We start from the raw sequence: 21,688 nt of genomic DNA, 5'->3' as shown, positions 1-21,688 counted from the left end.
AACCGTCGTTAAATCCCTGATCTGTTCCTTCTCTGCGTTAAATGTCCTTTTCCCTCCAGGTCTGAAAATGTAAGCCATTCAAGAAGTGGCTTAAACGTGCATTCTTACAAATGGCCAGCAGGCGGCGACACTGGGTGCACTGAGACCGCTGATTGTGTAGAAGTCTATGAGGAAATGATCCTCTTTCCCACTTGATACCTTACTTCAGAGAACATTCCCCTGATGAGTTTGTTGGTCTTGATACCTTAGTTTAAAATCTTATTCAACACAGATTGATGTTCACTTTGAAAATCACCGTACCATTTAGGGTAAAATAGACGCTAAAGAGTGAGTAGCTTTGTGAGTTTGTAAATGTACTTTTGTCTCCCAATCTTTTTCCTTCGGATTTCTTTTCAAACTTCCGATTTTTAAAAATTTTATCTCGACTTTTTGGGGAATTTTTGACTATTTCTTCAAAATGTTCGCTTTTTTCCAAAAACATCTGACTTTTATTTTTTATTTCAGATTTCTTTTTTTAATTTCGATTTTTAAAAATGTCCCACTATTTTCTCATTATTCTAACTCCTCCTTCATGGGGCCCTAATGATCTTTAGAAACTTGCCATTTTTTTCCTAATTTCTCTCAAAGTTTCCGAGAAGTTCTTCAATATTATCATGTTTTCAAATTTCAGATTTTTTTTCTTCACATTTTCGAAAATCTCTTCAAAATCACATTTTTTTCCCAAAAATCCAGATTTCCTTATTTTTCAACTTTAAAAGTCTTTTTCAAAGTGCTTTCCGCTCATCAGTTATTTGTAGATTTTTTTGTTAATCATTTGCTATATCAATTCATGTGCCTTCTGGTTAAAAAAAATGAAGATGGCAATGGCCGAAATTCCAAAGTAGAGGCTTCAAAACGTTTAGTCCACAAACCAGTGGGTGACTTCATTGCTTCATCTTTATACAGTTTATATAAAAGACAGGGTATTAATTTCCTCCTAGTATCTGCACTGTTGCTCTGTTCTACCCATTTCCCAGATGACCAATATCACCCTACCCTGCCTTTATTAAGTTTATGTAATATAAACTCAACAGAGCTTTTTAATTGTGTTCTGTCTGCACTATAATCCCTTCTCACATGGCTCAGACAGTGTGTACAACATGTGCAACAAACACTGACATGCACAGAGCTGAGGGGAGCACATTCACTTTTCCTGGACAGAGAGCAGTAAGAGGCTCAAGGCTCCTCCCTGAGAGTTTGTGAAAACATTCCAGCAAAGTGAGAGCGGTCAAAGAATTGGAAACTCTCAGAGAGGCCTCTCACTTTCCCTGTATCCTCCTCACCTCTTTGCACATGTACAGTAGTTGCTCTGTATACAAAGAGGTCGTAGGTTGTGTAAGTCTCTCACTCTGGGAGGGGGGAAAACTTGAAGAAGCATCTCAAATCTAGAAGGACAAAGGAAATTCATCCGTCCCCATTGATCGGCTCACAATGAAGCCGGTGTTTGTCCTCTTTGTTACCACTGCCTGGACTTTAACTGGAGCCCAGTACTACTACCAGGGGCTGATGGATTATCTGGATAACAGGTTATTGGCTATTGAGGTAAGAAGCAATTCCAATTTAAGTGACAAGTGAGCAATGCTCTGTTGTTTCCCATTAGTTGAGTGCATGAATTGCCATGAATCAGAATCAGGTTTGACTGCCAAGTAGGTTTGGACATACATAGATCTCTCCCAGGTATTCCCCCAGGTCAGAAAGAAGAAGACGAAGAAGAGAACATGTCAGGTATATAAGTTTTAAAATGAGAACAATCGACCAAGTGAAGTCACAGAGACATAAAGGATGACAATTTGAACTATGTGCTGAGATATTAACACAAATAAAAATACAAGTGGATATTTTTGAGCTTCCTGATTCCCACTTGAATGAAAATTGAATGTCTTAAAACCAAATTAATGCAATATATGCACAGTTAATTGACACAATTACAGCACATATGGACAATTGAAAGCAGATACAGTATAATCAGCTGAAAAGTTGTGTAAAATTACACAGAATGATTCAAAGAGGCTAAAAGAGATGCCAAAAAACCCAAAACAAGACACACTGAAAGCATCATCATGTGTGGTCATTTTGTCTTTTTCATTTGTTTAGCATATGGACTTCAAAAGGATGTAAACTTAACACGAAGTACATCAAGCCAGCAACCACAAAAGAAGAACAAAAAACCAAGACCACCAAGACCGAAAAATGAGTCAATAGAGCGACTGTATTCCACTTATGAAGGACAGTCGGGGAAGGTTTTACTTTTGAGTGAAATTGCTCTGCAGGAGCCACTGACGCAATATCAGACAATATGACAATATCTTCACCATTTTAACACAATTACACATTAGTAACGAGTTCACAGGTTTTGCTGGCATGGTGTGCAGCATCCCACTATCCTAAAGGAAAGGAGTGTTCTGCAAAGGTAGAATGAAGCTGTGTTACAACGAAGCGCCACTGGGAAGGAATCAAATTACTAGTTTTGTGTTCCAAAGGCAGGTTGTGAGACAGTAGTGTTTGCAAAGGGGAAGACTCTTGTTGGCTTGCGAAATGAAATGCAAGAGTATAACATTTCTGCTTGCCTCTGTGACTAACTTGAGTTTGCTCTTCATTTAAATAATTGTTTTAATGTATTCTTTTGGAGTATATTTTTAGAGTCTGAGTCGTATTTTCCTCCTGTGTGTGTGGCTCCAAAGAAAACGACAAACCTGAATCTATAATCAGCGTGAAATGAAGTCTATTTACAGCTAACTACTGCTGTCTTTGCCCTCCTGTGGCTTTCCTCCAGTCTCAATTCCAATATGCTGGTTCAAAGTCTGCATGGATATGAACACAGCAATTCATCAAGACATTTTTTATTGAATTCCCATTTCCATTTGACCACAGGCGTGAGTAAAGGCAGAAAATGAAACTGTGGCGGAGGACGCAGTGGAGAAGCCGTCAGTTATTGTATCTCGCTCCGAATGAGATGCCCGTCACTCTGACCGTGTCAATCACTGCACCGAGAAACTGTGTCCTTGTTGGTGATGTGATATTGCTTATATTGAAATGGGAACATTTTAATTCCACAGATACGTTCTGGTCTGCAGAAAGACTATCTGTGTGTTCCAATACTCATACTACCATACTGGATATGTTAGAGCAGTGGCTCTCAAACGTTTTTCAATAATGTACCCCCTTTATAACAAAATGTCACTTGGGATTTCCGACTATCAATTTTTTCCTAAAAGATCTGACTTTTGTTCAAATTTCGACTTTTAAAAATGTCCTACTGTTTTCTTATTCTAGTCATTCATGTGTCCCTAATCATCTTCTTTTAAAAACTTGCAATTTGTTTTTTCTTTTCCAACTTTTACTTTCTGCCAAATGTCAACTTTTTAAATTGTCCGACTATTCTTCAAAATGATCTTTTTCCAAAAAATTCGGACTTTTATTCAAATTTCAGGCTTTTTCTTTCTTCAAAATTTCGAATTTTTAAAAAATCCGATTATTTTTTCGAAAAATTATCACTTTTTCCTAAAACATTTTTGGAAAAACTTGCAACAGAATTGTTCTGGAGTTCTCCAGTGATCTCACAAAAGCAACAAGCTGTGCGTTTCCACTGACATCTGTCGACTCATCAAGCTGGAGGGAAAAGGATTCGCCGAGTTTTCCCCACAACCTGATCAGCAATGTCTGTTCCCATCGGATCTATTCTGCGACAAACCGTGTCATTGGACAAAGGCACAGCTTTTAACTTACCTGCCACATTTTTGTCCAGCATAGTCTCGGCCAATACAACAGCGACTGGAAGTAAAAGGTCTTCAGCTATTGTGAATGGCGTTTTGGCTTTAGCTATCAATCATGATGTTCAAATTGTGGGCCGTCCTTTTGGTTTATGACAAAAATATTGTTCCCGCTGCCTTGGCAAACCTGCCTAGCGTTTCTCAATACCAAGAATGCAAAGAACGGACTTGTGTACTTGGGGAGAATGTTCTTGCGAGTTGTTCTTGGAGAATGAACTTGCAAGTTGACGAGCACACAGAGCGCTGTTGGCGGTTTGAGACGATGCGTACTTGCTGGTATTGCGCAATACACAATTGTGGAGCTTCTCAACTCCGAAATCGTTTGAGCAGATTTTGAATTCGCCATCGATTTTCGTAAAACTGCTAATATTTTAAATCTAAACCCTTGATTTCTCGCCTCAAAGTGAATTTGTAGTGATGAAATAGCATACGAAAATAGTAAAAACGTACCGTTGTTCAATGGCGCCAAGTAACTTTCCGCTCCTCGCTTGAATGCCGAAATGAATGCTGGGATATATTCGCTGCCGAGTTAACACAAGTTAGCATCTGATGCATCCTTGGTAAAATGGGCGTGTCGAGAACATTTCCGGGAATACATCCGGGACTTTATCCGTTCTTGGTGAAAGCGAACTTGGGTTTGGGACAGTACTTGGGCAGCAAGAGATGACGTTTCACAAGAACACGAGCACAGACAAGAACGCATATTGAGAAAGGCCTGCATTGTTATTGTGAGTATGTTAGCATGTGGACATTAGCATTTGGGTCAAAGCACCACCGAACAACCACACAGAGTCGCTAGCATGCCCGTTAGCCTTTAGTTTTGTTTCTGGTTCGTCCTCTAGTTTATTTTAATGTGTGTTTCTTCTGCCTAATAGGATCGTATGCAGTTATGGCACGACCAATCCCGCCGTTACCACACAGAGTTGCTTAATTTAAAAAAGCTAACCGCGGAAGCCATGGATGGGCTGAGGAACGATCACGGCGCCATTTTCGAGGATCTGAAAGGAGCTGGAGTTCGAGTAGACCGGGTGGAACGAGAGATGGACTACGTAGAAACCCAGACTTCCCCTCGGGCCTGTGCGAATAGGGCAGACAAGGTGGTGGAGCAGGAAGCCTGGGGGCTGCATGAGAGCAGAGGGGAGGAAGACTGGGAGGAGCTGCAGTCTATGGTCTCTGGTGAGCTGAAGGGAAGCACATGCACACTTCAGACAAGCGTTCTCTGCGGGGCGGCTGGGTTTGATGTTTCCTTTTCATTCATGACGGAGTCCCGGCACAGTTACAGCCTTAAGGATATACACAGGTTGTTTTATCTATGCTTAATTTTAGCATTTCACATCACACCATGATCAAAACCACCCCTTGTGCAGAGAAACTGTGTTGGAAAAGCCTCTGGAAAACGAGAAACAAACACGGTGCTGTTACAAGTCACTTAACGGAGTGCTTGGAGTCATGTTTTCCAGCAGACATGTGGCTTGATGCAACTCATTTATTTCTGCAGAGCTACTCCCCTGCCTTGCGCTGTTTCGGCACAGCATTCGTCTTCATAATCTCCTGATCCCGAGGCGAGCTGCCATGAACAGTGCTGAGATATAACTGCTGCAATGACTCATTTACTCAGCATAACACAGGGACTAGTTAACATTGTGAAACCACACTTTTAATTCCATGAAACACATCAGACTTTATATCTGAAGATTATTCCGAATGGGCAAATTAAGCAAAAATATATATATTTCTTTTAATGGATAAAAGCTAAATACAGAGGAAGGTTCATTACAGTTCTTTGGTGCCATAAACACACTCAAAGGAAAACAAATATTGATTTCTTTATTAGTCACACTGCCCTACTAAGACAATCAATAACACATCAATGCATGAACGCTCCGCTCTGAATTATAATGCAGATCAGGCCCTACTTATTAAGGGAGGTTTCTGTCGTCCAGATGTTTAAATACAAAGTGGATGATGCAGAGGAAAGGCTGCTGTATGAGTTCCTCTGTGCAAAAAACCTCTGCAGACAGGAAGCTGCCTCCAGGTTACTCTCCAAGCTCATGTTCGCTCTGCACACAGTGAGCCATTGTAAATGTTTGTCAAGTGACCCAAAATGAACTTTACCGCATTGTAGGAACCCATTTTAGATTTGCGAGCATAATGCTAATTTAGCTCCGGGACACAGAGAGCATCTTCATGTGTGCTTCACTCATGTTTCCTCTCATTACGTGTCCCCTTGACTGCTTTGGATTTGTCTTTATTTGGACAGCCAGATATTGACTGCTGCAGGCTGTTTGATGTTTTTCTAAATGCTATGTTGCACAAATACACATTTCAGCGGGAAAAAAACGGCACTTGGCTGAACACTGCTAATTGTGCCAGCTGGGAAATCAAAAAAAATCTGAATGAAATGATTCTAATCATGTTAATGTCACACCTGTGAAACATTTTTAATTAGGGCTTTGTGTGTAATTTTTAGATAGACGTGTAATCTGAGGAGCAACATCTGGTGCAGTCGTCCAAAGTAATTTCCTCTTAAAAGCCTTACATGTTTCTATAATACAAAATATTAATGACTGTGGCTGTGACATCCCTGATTGGTTTGTGGACCACCATCACCATCGAGGTTGTTGTCGCCATATTGGTTTTGATCTGTCGCAATTCTAGTTTTTGGTGGATTTTAGATGAATTTAGCCCCTTGGTTCCTGTGAATTTATTTGCAATAGCAACAAAACAACATTATAAATCTGCCTTGACGGGGAAGGCTCACGGGTATTGCAGTACATTTGGCCCGCCCCTGCCCGAAAGGACAGATAAAACCTCATTTCTCAAACCATACCGCATGGGATTGTTATTAATCAGGGAGAGTCATGTATTTAATAGTGAAAAGTTTTCCCGTTCGACCCATTTATCCTAAAGGCTGTTATTTCAAAAACAAATCCAATACTCGAAGCAACAAAGGGGAGGAAATATGGCTCATTTTTAGGCAGATTGACGGCTACATTTCCTTCTGTGGCGTGCATGCCCTACTTTGCTTTATTAGTTAGCTCTAGGGATAAGGAGTAAGATTGGTTATGGTGAAGGTAGGAATCCAAATGTAGCGTGGGTATTGCCTACATTGTCATTCTGCAAAAATAATGAGACATAAGCTTCTGTTTGTTGCAGAAAGACTGTTTTTTTTTTTACATTAATGGCCATTTGTTTTCCAGATAATGGACTACTGGACAAATGGGCTTTTTTGTCCTTTTTCGGACCCTTGGGTTTTCTAAATAATGACCATTTTATGTAAAGTATCATTAGGGATGTTGTTGAACAAGGGAAGCTTGGCAGGCGAACAGCAGTACAGAAACATGATCCCACTCTCTGTGTTCTCCCCCACTGCAGACTGTGTGGAGATCATCTCTGGGATCAGATCAGTGAAGATCCTAAAGAGAGTGGGCAGTCCCAAGGGCATGTGGACCAGAGACCAAAGGTCGTCCAAAGTCTACGTCTTCAACGGGACGTCGGGAGACACCGTCCACCAGTTCGACTCTGTACGAGACTTTTCCCGCTCCCCGGACGACACCGGCAGCCGAGTGATACGACTTCCCTCTGATTGGACCAGTCCTGGCAGCGCTGTGTATGACGGATATCTGTACTACATTCAGCAGGAGGAGGATATGGACGTTCAGGTGGTCAAATATGACCTGATGAGTCGCTCGTTGACGGATATCGCCATATTCCCCGTCGAGAGCCAAGCAAGTGTCTACAGCCTCAACCCAGAAGTCGTAGCGGACCTCGCAGCCGACGACGAAGGCCTCTGGCTTTTGTACGCCATGAGTGACAGTGAACCTAACATCAACCTCGCAAAGATGGACCCCGCCACGCTCGATATAGAACAAATCTGGGACACCCGGTGCCCACGGGAGAATGCGGAGGCGGCTTTCGTCATCTGTGGCACCGTCTATGTCGTTTACAACACCCGTCTGGCCAGCCGGTCAAGAATCCAGTGCCTGTTTGACGTCAACGAGATGGTGATCAGCGAGGAGGCACCCCTCATATACTTCCCCAGGAGGTACGGAGCCCACGCCAGTCTGAAATACAACCCCGAGGAGAAGCAGCTCTACGGCTGGGACGACGGCTACCAAATCATTTACAGACTGACCATGAAGAGGAAGCTCCTGGTGTGACAGTGGGGGGGAGGGGTGTCATGTTTTCAAAGGATAAATTGAAACACGCTATGCAAGAAGTCTTTCCGTAGCCTGCAGACTCTTCATTCACGGTGGATTTATAACAACCATAACATCACACGTTTTCCAGCTAACCTTTGAACTATTATTTATTCATTTGAGTCTTTCTTCTCCCCTCAAGCAAACATGGAAATGCCATTCAGTTTATTAGAGGCTGGCAAGTCTTCCTGCTGTGTGATGTTTTGTGTCATCCCCTACAATTAATTTGACCAAATCTCATTCATTTCCATTCCTGCTTGTTAAGCCTCTGGCTGTGTTGTCGATTTATGCCGTGTCTTATTTCCACAAAATTCACAGCACGCAGCCCGTTTTTTTTGCATAAGTATTTTAATCAAAGAAAAGAAAATAATATCACAGAACTGATAACACATCACACCCCATGGAAGAAAAATAACAAAACACTCTGTTGATTTTCAGACTTATTGAAACAAAAATAATGACTGTGGCTGAAAGACTGTCTGCTATTCCATCGTTACTTTATTACACCCTCATATTAAGAGTCTCGATTGTAATCAAGAAGCTCGTTTTAAACATTCGTCTCGACTCACAACTCTCCGAAGAACATTTTCTCAAACATTTCTATTATTACAAATACAAAATGTTCAATAAAAAATTGGAAATTCAGTTCTATCATAACAGTTGGAAGGGATACAAGATCATATCAAGAAACATTACAATGTGAGGCAAAGGTCGAGGGTCTTGGCAATTGATTTAACAGGTTTCTACTATGAAAAACACACCACATTTTCAGAGAAATATATGACCATCGTAAAGTTCTTTAACGGAAAGAAAGAGGATTATTCAACCACTTGTTTCAACACTCAAATAAGATATTAGAAATCTATGAATAATGCCATTAGAGGAGGATTTTTTCACCTTTGAAACAACTGAGAGCAAACTGTCACATTAGTGGAGGGGTGTCGATGCTATGATGGATCACGTCAAGCACGGACAATAATGAACCGACTCATTCTCGCCGTAACAAGTGCCAATTACAGAAATGCCACTGCCCTGTAGACGCTGACCTGTCCGCCCATCGGCTGCCCCCGCGTCGTCTCAGTCTCACAAACACACACACACACACACACACACACACTGAGCTCTCTCCGGGTACCCATAAAGGAAATGGCTAAACCAGATCTGTCTGCTGAATGCATCTGCTCATGTCGGGATGTCTGCCCCCCCCCCCCCTTCCCCCACTCGACTTTTGCAAACTCTGTGATATATAGCGTGTTCATTGTACAGGAGTTTGAGCAATAGTCTCACTCGTCGTCTGTTTGCTAAACGAGACACCAGGCCGGTCGGAGCCACAGCCAGGAACCCTGTTACGTTTCAGATTTAAGGCCCTGTCTGCTGCTTATGAGATAATATGGATGCTATTCAGTATATAGTCGCCATATCAGAAAGACATCATCTGTACAAAATGTAATCTGTGAATGCTTCCTGGCAGCTATCGCACCGACTCCGTAGCTTAACCTTTCTCAGCCTGATTGTACTGATGCTATCTGTGCTTACCATGAACAGCAATACAGAACAAGTACTAGGAGTTAAACTGAAGGACTGAAATGAACCCAAATATTGTGTTATATTCCCATTTCAAGGGTATGAATCTATCCATGATGTTATATTTTGAATTAAAACCAATGGATATATTTCAGTAACAACACATTCATCCAGGTTTTAATGAAGTAAACTTTAATCTGACTAAAACTACAGTTAATGTAAAGTACGGTGGCTCACAAGGGCGAACATGTTGCAATGGTCCAAAACGCACTTCAATACAAAAAAGCGTCAAGAATCTGAATACAAAACAGAAAGGGGGACACTAAAAAGTGATGCACACAGCTGGGATCACAGCGCTTGTTGTTGACGTTCAGGGATTATAAAATTGTCAATCTCGCAGAGTTAATCTGTTTCATAATTGTAAGTGTTTTGTCAGTATATTTGAAATGACTACATTAGCTAGTTAGCTTAGAGCAGATCTGGAATGCTATTGGAAGGGCTCATTGTTGAAAATTAGCTGATAAATTGTACATTTTAGGTACGTTTTCCAACAACAGTGACAGTCAGCTAACTTTATAATCCCCGAAGGTCAACAAGCGCTTCGGTCCCAGCTGTGTGCGTCACTTTTAAGTGTCCCCCTTTCTGTTTTGTATTCAGATTCTTGCAGTGTTTTGTTATTTGCAGCTTTTGGTGTATGCACATGTTTCGTTCAGTTGGTAAATGCTTTCTTAATGTTGTGCATGTGTGGTCAATTCGTGAATATGTTTCTTTATTTGCATGTGTTTTTGTCACATTTGTGTTTTTTCCTTTTTGAAAATGCAGCGCGCTTCTCCTATTAGAAATGTGGTGTAAGGCTTTGGCCCCTGTCAGCCACCATAGCAGAGAATAAAATAACATGTAGGGATTTATACTGGTGCAATACCCTCTGATATGACAGCGTTGCTGCAGTAATCTTTCCCTAAATCCAATCAAATATCTTCAAAAATAATCTATTCACCACATGTGGCAGACCAAGCATCTGGATGTCGAATTCAAACACATGTTCTCCTTGAACAACAGTATGATTTATGGCAGGAAATACATCAAGAAAGTTGCATGTTTCTAAGTTCAAAAGACGAATATGTTCACCTTTTTTTTTTTAGGTTTTTCTCAATCATCACAACCAACAAAGCTACATATATTCAAATGTTATTTTTTAAATATGCTTTACCTATATTTATATCTCGCTGCTTAGAATAACAAAACATACATACAGGAAACGGCGGACGGCTGTACATGACAAATATACACAATCACCAAAACCTGTTCAGAAAAAAGGAACAGGAGGAGACGAAGAAGTGCTTTTGAACAGTGAGTGTCTGAAGGAAAACATGAGCGTTTGAGATTTCATTTGGAAGAAGAAAGAGGTGACATCGCTCAAAAGCAAACATCAAACAGAGAAGGGGTTAAGGGAGTGTGAAGTGTGCTCACTACCTGTTTACAGAAACCTCCTTCGTCCTAAATCTGTGTTTCAGGAAACACTTTTATTTTATTTTTGGGTTTCAAGTGTGCTAATGAAGCTGTTTGTGCCTTTGAGAGGTCATTTAAACCTGCTTTTTGTTTCGTTAATTGAAAAAGGATTGACAAAGTAGATGCGGAATTGAAATAACAGTTCAGCCAATTTGACTGAGGGAAAAATTATCCAGTAATTATTCTTTTTTTTTTTAGATACAACTTTCAGTTATATGAAAACACACTAAATTTGCAAATTGAGAATATTTTAGTTTCAGCCTGATCCCATCTTTCCTTAACGAACTGCAGATCAGGAAATTGCTTTGTCAGAACTCAAAGAGAGGCTTGTGTCAGCTGAAAAAATCCTGTTTATTTTGATTTGTGGGTATTTAGTGTGTTGATTAGGCTATTTGTGCCTTTGTCAGTTCATTTAAACCTGCGTTTTGTTTTCGGAAAGATTGAAAGTCAGAATAGAAATCAGGTACATAACACTGCAGCCAATTTGCTGTCGTGTGAGGAAAAGAATATCCAATATTTCTTGTTTTGTTTCATACAACTTCTCGTCTTCACTGCTTATGAAAACACACTAAATTAGCAAATTGCCAAATAGAGAATATTCTAGTTGCAGCCTGATCCCATCCCTCCTTAACGAACTGCGGTTCAGGAAATTGCTTATGTCATTATCGAAACTGGAAGAACTCAGCAGGGGCTTTGAGATTACTGTCAGTTTTGCTATTCACAAACCATAACGATGAATGGAGCGGTTTTTACATCTAATGGTGCCAAAAATGCTACAGTTCAGTTTCATCTTTATGCTGTGCAGAAGTGTGAATTCAATGAGAGAGAGTAGAATGGTTCGGAAATTGCTTCAGATCCGGTTTAAAGTCTCTTTTTCTACCGCAGACGTGTCCTGAAACTGCTCTCTTGGAGCAAATATCTCATGTCTGACTTTTTCTATCCAAGAGTCTGCACCACATAACTGAACCTTCAGCGCCTGGAGAGTCTCCATGTGAGGACGCTGAGATTCGTTCACCTCAGCTCAGATATTAAATGTCCGCAGACCGGATGTCCAGCCATTGAGGGGGGAACCCATCACAACACCCACATTTCAAACCCTAAAAGACTGCGCTTCACACAACTATCTGACTCGATATCAGTTCTCTGGAGTGCTCTATACTTTGAGGGAGGGAGGGAGGGACAGTGAGACAGGGAGAGAGAGAGAGAGAGAGAGAGGGAGAGACAGTGGGGTTGTGTTTCTCCTCAATCAGACAGACAGGAAGTGGATCAGCAGGAGGGAGGATACCCCCTTCTGGGCTGCTGGGTCACAGGTGGCTCTGCTCAGGGACTAGCTGGGGGCCGGGGTGAGGGGCAGGAGCCTTGGCTGTCAAAGCTGGCTGTCCTCGCCTTCCACTGCAGGACACACAGACACAAGGAAGTGATTCATACCACACATGCTGCTTGTTTTTATTTCTTTACACAGCACTGTCACTCTCAGGTTACTTTCAGCACAGGATACTATCTCCATAAAGGTGGCATTGTTCCAGAAGAATATAAAAACAACTTTGGTTTTAATTTGATTTAGTAATTTAGTAGGGGAGGTAGAAAGACTGAAAATAATAATACAAAAAAAGAGACTGAAAGCAAATAACCAATGAACTCAATGTGTAATACAATCTCACCACAGAAACAATAATGTCAACATCTCTTTATATGAATTTTAGACAAAAGCAATAACAACAAATACAGGCAGATGCTTTTTGCACCAGGGTATAAATAGCCAATGTGGCTATTTATACCCTGGTGCAAAAAGCAAGCAAGCTCTTCCCTTATTGCCTATAGAAAGCTTCAGAAAATACATAATAAAAAAGTACAGAAATGAAATAAATAGCAAGAGAAAATACTAAAAATAACCTGTTTCAAAAAATACATATATACAAAAATACCAATTTTAAAAACAACAAATTAAAATATAAAAACAGTTTTAATGGGATTTTCTGGGCCTCAGTTTAAAAATATAAATGCTCAATAATCAATATTTTGTCATTTCTCTCAACTTGTATTTTGTGGAAAGTACTCTTTTGTAATCTTAATTGAATTCCCATAATGCTTTGGGGGATGTAAACAGGAAAGTTGCCTTGGAATCAGTGAGCTATGCTATGATCGAGCCACGTTTACATCTGACATCAACATTTCTTTACAATGTTGTGAATTGGCACCATCCAAAGTATGCCGAATAAGCTATGATGATTCACTTTTTGCTATTTGATCATTGATATAAAGACAACTGTCACTGGACTACTTTAATACGGAAGAAAACCTTAAAACGCGACGATTGTTGGTGAAGTTCGGCAGTCATGGAGATCGTCTTTTTTCGTGTGATTTCAACGCGGATTTATGGACGTTTATTCGCCATGGAAGTTGGATATATTGACATCTTCAGAAAGAGTAAGTCATAATCAATTTAAAAAGATGTGATTCATGTCTTTATGTTTAGGTTTGACTGAGTTACGAGTCTGAGAAAGTCCTCGTTTTGACGCAAATTGCCCCCATGAGCTGCTGGTTTACCACCTGTATGCACCTGTCCTCTTAAACAGGTGCAGTGTACCTGTTGCTTCTTGTTTCTCCATCTTGGCTCTCAAAAGCCCCTCAAAGTTTTAAGAAACATCCACCGGTTTCGTGTCCTTAATAAGTCTATATTTAAAGTGACGCAGGCTACAATTGTCTTATGTTAGGGGCTCTCAAACAATATATGAAACCATCTACCAATAAAAACGAACATAAAATAACAATAAATCACAAACAATTTCGGAAGTAAATTAGATCACGTGAACAAAGCTGCATTAATAGTTAGTGAAATAATATTTTTGCCTTGTTAAAAATGGATATTAATGGGAATTAAAGGGTTTTTATATTAATTTATGAATGGGTTTGAAGGACAGATACAGGATATCTACAGGCTGTACCTGCGGTTGCTGTTGTGATCTGATGTCTGTATTTTTTTGCCCTGACATTTGAAGATCTATCATGGCTAAATGTCACTTTTTGAAGTCGGTTTTTGTCTCAATGTGACTTCCTAGTTTAACAAATTTGGTTATAGAAAACTGGGAAACAGCTATCAGTGGATGGTAGTTGGCGCTACCTGTCTCTAGAAAGGGTTTTATGAAACAAGGAGGGTTAAAAATAAGCTAAACTTAATGCAGTGAGAAACAGTAAAGGACATATGATGTAAAATAAGTTTCACATGATGACGACATACAGATGACTCCTTTAAGAAACAGACCCCAGACCGACCTCTTTCTCAGACTTCTTGGACTCCAGCAGGGGGTGCCAGTGTGCAATGGGCTTTCGTGGATACGCCAGCATCTCGTTCCAGTGGTCCCTGCCAAGACCCTCAGCATGGCATCCAAGCCTCATCACACCAATGATCTCATTATGACCTACCCTGTGGGGCACACACACACACACACACACACACACACACACACACACACACACACACACACACACACACACACACACACACACACACACTTATGACCGCATGAACACATCAGACTTAATGTGACAAGACATATCATACATCAAATTGTTTTTTTAAAATAATTGCAAGAAGCGCATTTGAAATTAAGAGACTCAAGTCTGCGTATGGACGTCCTGGTGATTGATCCAGTGAAAAGTGTGGCAGATTGTCTCCCTGCCACTAGAATTGAATTATTTCAGGAAGAAAATGTCTGCTCTTTGAAGATCTCTGCTATTATTAGCTCAACCGGCTTTAATCCTACAGATCAGACAGGAGTGTAAACACAAGAGGCTAGGTTTCTAAATACTGTCCGCTTCTTTTTATACTACACAGTGGAAGAAACCCATCCTCCTGACCTTTAACATGCATGTTCTCATTCTGTCAGCTGTCTGCACTGCAACCCCTCCAAACATTTCCTGTTATAGCTTCACATACCGTAAAGGTAGCGTTTGGCAATATTCCTCTAAATAACTGGAATTGAACTGACTCCAATTTATGTATTAAAATGAATTAATGATCATTTAAAAACAATATTATAAATCTCCTTCAAACATAATAATAATAACAATGATAAAAATAAAGATAATGGAAATAAAAATGAATAAAGCTTTAAATAAAATACCCAAAAAGTTCCATAAAATTCCTTCTCCATTGTTGAAAATTCCCCAAATATATACAAATTTAAAATGTGTTTCTTTTTGCATGATAACACAAAAAATCTCTCCTTCAGAAAAGTCAATTCCCAGTGAGTGTGCACTGTAGATTTAAAATGTCACACTTGTGTGAGTTGCACGTTGGACCATGACCTGGCTCTAAACTAGTTTTGATGCACCAAAAATCCCCTTAAAAATCAGATGTAAGGTGAGCACAGAGGAGACTTCTCTGTGAAGTAAGGGTAGCAATTTGGAGGGGGATTTATTCTTTGACTTGTTATTTACTGTCCTGAGAAAAGTTGATGTAGTTTCTGGTACGTACAAGTCGTAGTCCATGACCGAGATGTGAAGGCTGACGTGGTCCATGCTGTCCGGCGGGATGTCAAAGATGATGGCCTCGTTGTAGGTGGGATTCAGAGTGTTCTTCTTGATGCTCGTCTTTTTCTTTTTCAAACGCCTCCCGTCACATATGAGTGACACTTTGACGTAGGGGTCTAAAGTCAGTAAGAAAGGAAGAGGAAGAACATATAACAAGTGACTTTGTCTAAACAGGAACTGCTAAATATGAAAACAATACTGACCCCACTCCCAGTTAATTCAAACAAAGCCACACATAACGTGATTAAATAAACAGTCAGTACACGCAGGACTGAAAACAACAACAATAAATACAATTCAATTAAAAGCCAAATTAAAAGGGTGGGTCTCTAGTTGGCGATAAAAAATATGAACCCTTTCTTCTCCCCTCAAGTTTTTTCAATCAATGACATTTTATTTATACAGCCCAATGTCACGAATAACACATTTGTCTCAGCATACAACTCACTGTCCTTAGACACTTCCAGCACTTCACAATGAATAGGGAACAAATGGAAGAAATCTCCCGAGTATCTATTCATTGTGGCAAAGCTTTGTGTTCATTTGTTTGAAAGGACTTTTTAATTGATCTTGTGGGCCGTAATAATAACCATGGGTCTTTGTATTAAAGGGGCCCTATTATGCCAGTTTTATGGTTCATATTTGTATTTGTGCCTCTACTGGGACATGTCTCCATCCTTTAATGTTCAGAAAGCTCTTTATTTCTCTCATACTGCCTGTGCTGCAGCATCTCTTTTCACCCTCTGTCTAAAACCAGAGCCCAGCCTGCTCTGATTGGTTAGCTGGCAGGCTCTGTTGTGATTGGTCAACCACTTAGAGAAGGTCCGCCCCTTAGCTTATCACGTACAATGTGTTGGAGCGCTAGCCAATAGAAGCGTGAGTGTTACATAGTGATGTCACTTTGTTAAAGGAACAGGAGTCCAATGGAGGCGTTTCAGGCAGGAGAAACTCTTTGGAATTTGAGCCTTTGCAGACCATTGACATGCACAACTATATAACTCACTACAGGAAAGAGAAAACCCAAAAAGCACAATTGGGCCTCTTTTAAAAGGAAATCTAATAAAAAGCATAGTTCCTCGCCCAGTGTGTCTGTTTGTTCTCTAAAAGCTACCCTGGAGGACCTGGCAGTCGGAAATGTGCATAAAAGTGCATGAGTCAACAGCTTGTGTAACCACGGAGGATGATAGGCCATAGAGAGCTTAAACAGCATGACTGAGAACGCTTCCTGATGAATGCTGTGTTCAATCGTCATCCGTCAGAAGCTCATCGCAGCATATGATCCATTATGCCACGTTTTTTTAGTCCGATGTAAGCTGCCCTCAATCCATAAACAACAAACAAGAGCGCTTGCTTTGCAGAGTGATGTGCTCAAAGGAACATTTTGATAGCTATTGTTTTACGATGCACATTTTGAAATAATGGCAGGCAGCTGAACCCCTTAAATCAAAACAGGACTCGCATTAAAATGTCACCAAACATGGGAGGAAATGACGCTACGTTCACCTTGGCATTAATGCAAAATGAATGTCAAATGATATCTGTATTGGATGGAGAAGTGGAATGGAAAAGCTAAAATACACACACCGCCTGCAACTATTTGCTGACACTGTCTTAATATCACAAGTGTTGAATATTAATAACTGCTGAAACAAACAGAGCGCAGCTGCAGAGACGACTCTCCACTGTTTGTTCACTTAATATGACACTTTCTAGCACATCACATGTCCAGTGGAAGAGATTTCTGTGGCGGTGGCATATTTGTGGAGGCCAAACCTGGTTCCCTCGACAAAAAAACAATGCAATCTTCCATTGGATTTTGAGTTATTGCAAGAAATCGCAGGGAAAAAAGGTTAAATCACCTGAACCCTGGCATTTAATGCAAGGAAATGTCACTTATTGCAATGTTAATCAGTATTGGGGGTCAAAAGTGGAAGGGAGAAACAATCCTCTACAATCAACGGATTGCCTGCAACCATTTGCTGACAATGTGTTAATTTTGCAGTTGTTGAATATTAATAAGTGCTGAACAAACAGAACGCAGCTGAAGAGGCAACTCCCCGCAGTTTACTTAATATGACATGTTTACAAGTGGATATTCAAAGAGAAAACACACACACACACACACACACACACACACACACACACACACCTGAGTATCCGGTGATGTCCATGGCCTTCAGGTTCCTGCACTTGATGACAGTGAGTGTGAGTCTGCCGGCCGTGGGCAGGTAGCAGAGTGAGAACATGACCTCCCCAAGGTCAACGCTTTCCTGTGGAGAAAAGAGAGCACACACGCAAAAAAGACAAAAGTCTCTTTTAATTTCACGTTTATATTCAACGCTTTAAACCAGAGTCATGCACAGGTGTCTCTTTCCCTCAAGGTCTGATTCTGGGATGTTTGCACTTTTCTCTGATATTTATAACTCCCAAAATCAAAAGTCAGTGAAGCAGAAAGTGATGGAAAAAGCTCACAGTCATTTAAGTGCCAAAAGTAAGTATGCAACGCCCATTTTAAATCTTATGTATTATACGACTGGTTTATAATTAGTTCTGCATTGATGTGTAAATCACTTTAATGTTGCAGCTGGAGAGAGTGGAGCTTTTTTAATTACTTTATAAACCGCTTGGCAGCCAAACCTATTATAATGTGTATCATAATAAGTAAGTAATATAAGGAATCAGTAATTTAAGCTATACAATTCATGTCAATGTCCTCTTAAACGTGGGAAAATACAAGAAGGAATAGTGAAGTGCAGGTATCTCAAAATGATGCATTCACCTCACTGAAATGTACATTATGCTGTATTTCTAGGATCAATACTATAGGTTTTCTGCTTTTAGTTTATGATGGCCTCTTGTTGCATAAAGAAATACAATCGGGCTCTCACAGTTGAGATTGTAAACTAGCTAATTAGAGTAAAGGCTACACACAGAAAAGTGGAAAAAGGGTAATATGATGCTAACTAATTCAACTTGGCTATTTTGCATTTTTGGCTTGAAAAAGAGCCGCATTGTTATTCTGTTGTCGGGAGGGCTGCAGGCTCAGGAGGGCTGCAGGCTCAGGAGGGCTGCAGGTGTACTGTGAGTTGTGTTGAAAAATCAATGGGTAACGTGTTGTAGCGCACCGTGCAGCTTAGGGAGTGTGTTGTTTGTAACAGGACAATAAAAATAACTTTTAAAATAAATAGTTTGACATTATGGGTGAAATACAGGCCCTATAATGCTCACCCTCTGTCTGAAACCAGAGCCCAGTCTGCTCTGATTGGTCAGCTAGCTGGCTCTGTTGTGATTGGTCAACCGCTTTGAGAGGTCCCGCCCCTTAGTCTATCATGTACTATCATGTCCTATGTAAGTACAGTCCATGTACCATCATGTACAGTGTGTTGGAGCGCTAGCCAATGTTACATAGTGATGTCAGGCGGGGGGGGGGAGTGTGTGGGAGAGAACAGAGGGATTTGGGCCTTTGCAGACCATTTACATGTACACAAACCTATCAAACACAAAGGGAAAACCCAAAAATGCACAATAGGGCCTCTTTAAAGGCACAATAAGTAGGACTTTGAATATATCGTCACCTATCACCCACTAGAAGTAAGTGGCAACTTTATATCTGCAGAGACCTTTCCCTCCAGCTGTATTTATACTTTTATCATTTGGCTTTGTTTGGGACTTTTTGTGGTGTCAGCGTTTATGAAAACACAAATATAGCGAGGCAAAAAGCCAAGCAGCCAAAGCTCATTTCTAAACAGAATTGAATCTAGGGTTGGCTTTCCCCCGTCGGCTTGCACCGTTAACCTTGTTAAGCCAGGGAGGAGGGGCACAGTTTGGAAGTTGTGTTTACAAACTAAAAATCCTTTCCATGGCGCGCCAAAACTGTGGAAATGATGAGCTTCGTCAAGCATATGATGAAGAGTAAAAGCAGGGCGTGAAATGGCTAGTGTGGTTAGGTTTAAAGTTCAATACACCGGCACATCTAAAGGCCACAGCAGCGGGGGGATTCTGCATAATTTGATTTTATTAAAGGTTTTATCGAGGGGGGGAAATGCTCTCTGAGCTAACAAGCTTTCTGTCATTAGCTGAGAGGGTAACGAGCTAATGAGTTCACTCAGTTTATTCACAAGAAGTACAATAGTTGTAAAAATGTCTCATAACACTCTGATCTCATTCCTCCTTTGTGGAGCTATTCTTATTTCAACAGAAGAGGTTGTAATTAAAGCGGGGTTTCTGTTTGAGTACAGGTTAAACAAGTGAGATCAAATTTGGTAAACAGTGACTTTTAACAGCTGACATCACATTTTGTTAATCCCTTTTGAAGTCGAAAGCATGTTTTTTTGGATCCATTGTTAATAGTTATGTGATTAAAGGAAGAAAGGAGTTTAGGGAATATGTCAGAAAAGTTTCTCTCTCCTCAGCCGGTTTAATGGGGCGTGCGTTGGGTTTGATTGACCACAGCTATCAGGGAGACAGTCCAACACCACGGGGGGACGCGTCACAGTCGGACAGCCTGTTGTTAGTGGTATTTAAGAGCAAGGGCCGACCCAACATTTAAAAGGGCCGGATTGACATTTGCAGGTGTGTTTACATGCTGGTTATTGTGCTGCAGCGGAGCGGCTAATGAGCTGTCAAGCCTGCACGCTGGTGTTGGCGTTGCACTTTTCTCAGGGGAATGTTTTTTTGGTCGCTCGTGCAACAACATCGGACGTGTCTTTATGCGGGTGAGTTAGGTAAGAGGGACACTTTAGCAGAAAAGTGGATTGTTGTCCGAACTCTGTAGCGTTTATGTTGAGTGTAAAAGTATGTTTTGCACATTAAAGAACGCTGATTTGACTGCTTTCATAAAGATTTGATTGGCTGAATCCATTTTAAAGGGTTTAATGACAACAAATCCACTATTCGGGGAGACATTGGGAGGAATTTGTTACCTGATTTTCCTTCAATGGTAAGACAGAACATGACTTAGACAGGCAGCTGTCCCGATCTGTCTGTGTTTTATTTTGTCATGTCAAGATCTGTCTTTGTTTTCCTGTTTTATTTTGAAAAGCGTCTGCTGTCACTTCCTGTCTCTGTGTTTTCCCTCCTGATTGTGTTCACCTGGTGACCCTGTGTTTCTCTTCCCTCCCCACCTGTGTCTTGTTCTTGTGATTTAGTCTTGTGTACATTTAAGTTCTGGGTTTTCTGTCAGTCTAGATGTTGTTGGACGTTTATTGTTCAGAAAGAGTTTGATTTTGTATTTATTTCAAGGAACGGTTATTTCAGTAGTTTAGTTTCTGTTTCATCTAAGTTTTGGAAGGAGCGATGCCAGAACATTTGAAGGTGCCACAGGTGTCATCACCAACATTATAAATCTAATTAAGTGGAAGCTGAAAAACTGGGCTCCACTTCAAGTCCTTTGGCTGTCAGTATCTCCTTGAAACAATTTAGGTTTATTCGGGAAATCATGGCCGACCTCCCGATCCAGTCTTTTGCCAACCTTCATTATTCCGTTTGCAGTTTTACAGTGAAAAAAACAAAACATAAATTCTGATTAGGTTTCCGGTTGATCATCATCAATCAGAAGACAGAATGAGCTCAAATTTCAGAGAGGAAAGCAAATTCAGTTCTTCACCACACCCACAATTCCATTCCTGAGATCTCATATGAAGGACATTTTTCTATACTTTAAATCACTTTTCAGACAAATACAACCTGCCTACTTAAAGAGCAGCTTTGACACTCCTTCATATGTCCTTACTGATATATATTGAGTGTATTTTCTCTGTATAAACCCTTTTAAGGTCACAAAGACCCCTTAAATCACTAAAACCCTCTGTTGGCATGCTCCAACACGTCTGTCCGAGCGCTCCAGTCTTAAGGTCCCTTTACACACACCACATGCGGTTTGACTTTCTCCCCTGTGAAAGTGAAGGATTTCGTTTGAAAGGTGTGAAGGTTCAGCCGTAATGTGTGAGCACAGCAGAAATGTCAAGTGTTGTAAAAGCATGAAGTGACACTTTGATTGTCCTTGTAGAAACACAGGCTGTTTTGGTGCCAGTCAGTGTAATCTGCACGGCATTAATCACACTCCAGCGGCCGAGCTGCGGGGACGTCAGTCTGTTGATCGACTGTCGGGTCAAT

The 21,688-nt window shown here is 40.7% G+C and overlaps 2 protein-coding genes across 3 annotated transcripts in view; one reads left to right on the top strand and one right to left on the bottom strand.

Moving 5' to 3' along the window:
* Window positions 1-1,393: 1,393 nt before the first annotated feature.
* olfml3a (olfactomedin-like 3a) lies at window positions 1,394-9,797 on the top strand. 2 transcript variants are annotated; one of them, XM_063888224.1, is made up of 3 exons: window positions 1,394-1,581; window positions 4,685-4,985; window positions 7,185-9,797. In XM_063888224.1, exons 1-3 carry the CDS (start codon window positions 1,471-1,473, stop codon window positions 7,967-7,969), a joined length of 1,197 nt encoding a protein of 398 aa, XP_063744294.1. In that variant the 5' UTR covers window positions 1,394-1,470; the 3' UTR covers window positions 7,970-9,797. The 2 variants fall into 2 exon arrangements, with proteins under 2 accessions (XP_063744294.1, XP_063744304.1); XM_063888234.1 differs by lacking the exon at window positions 1,394-1,581 and adding an exon at window positions 4,414-4,537.
* Window positions 9,798-9,921: 124 nt separating this feature from the next.
* Window positions 9,922-21,688, bottom strand: part of syt6a (synaptotagmin VIa) — a 62,835-nt gene continuing 51,068 nt past the window's right edge. Inside the window, exons 4-7 of the mRNA XM_063896988.1 lie at window positions 17,724-17,844; window positions 15,519-15,690; window positions 14,315-14,465; window positions 9,922-12,433 (exon numbers count right to left, since the gene is read on the bottom strand). Of these exons, the coding sequence (XP_063753058.1) occupies window positions 12,362-12,433; window positions 14,315-14,465; window positions 15,519-15,690; window positions 17,724-17,844 (516 nt within the window). The 3' untranslated portion in view covers window positions 9,922-12,361. The remainder of the gene's footprint in view (window positions 12,434-14,314; window positions 14,466-15,518; window positions 15,691-17,723; window positions 17,845-21,688) is intronic.

The sequence above is a fragment of the Eleginops maclovinus genome, chromosome 1 (genome assembly GCF_036324505.1).
Source record: "Eleginops maclovinus isolate JMC-PN-2008 ecotype Puerto Natales chromosome 1, JC_Emac_rtc_rv5, whole genome shotgun sequence".
NCBI lineage: Eukaryota > Metazoa > Chordata > Actinopteri > Perciformes > Eleginopidae > Eleginops > Eleginops maclovinus.
The sequence above is the reverse complement of the archived record's forward strand: the minus strand, read 5'-3'. Positions and strand labels throughout refer to the sequence as shown.

What these genes read in the sequence shown, in the direction of transcription:
- olfml3a (XM_063888224.1), top strand. Translation starts at nt 1,471, where the DNA reads ATGAAGCCGGTGTTTGTCCTCTTTGTTACCACTGCCTGGACTTTAACT. An exon ending in ACAGGTTATTGGCTATTGAG is followed by an intron (nt 1,582 to 4,684) that starts GTAAGAAGCAAT and finishes TCTGCCTAATAG; the next exon opens with GATCGTATGCAGTTATGGCA. An exon ending in GCTGCAGTCTATGGTCTCTG is followed by an intron (nt 4,986 to 7,184) that starts GTGAGCTGAAGG and finishes CCCCCACTGCAG; the next exon opens with ACTGTGTGGAGATCATCTCT.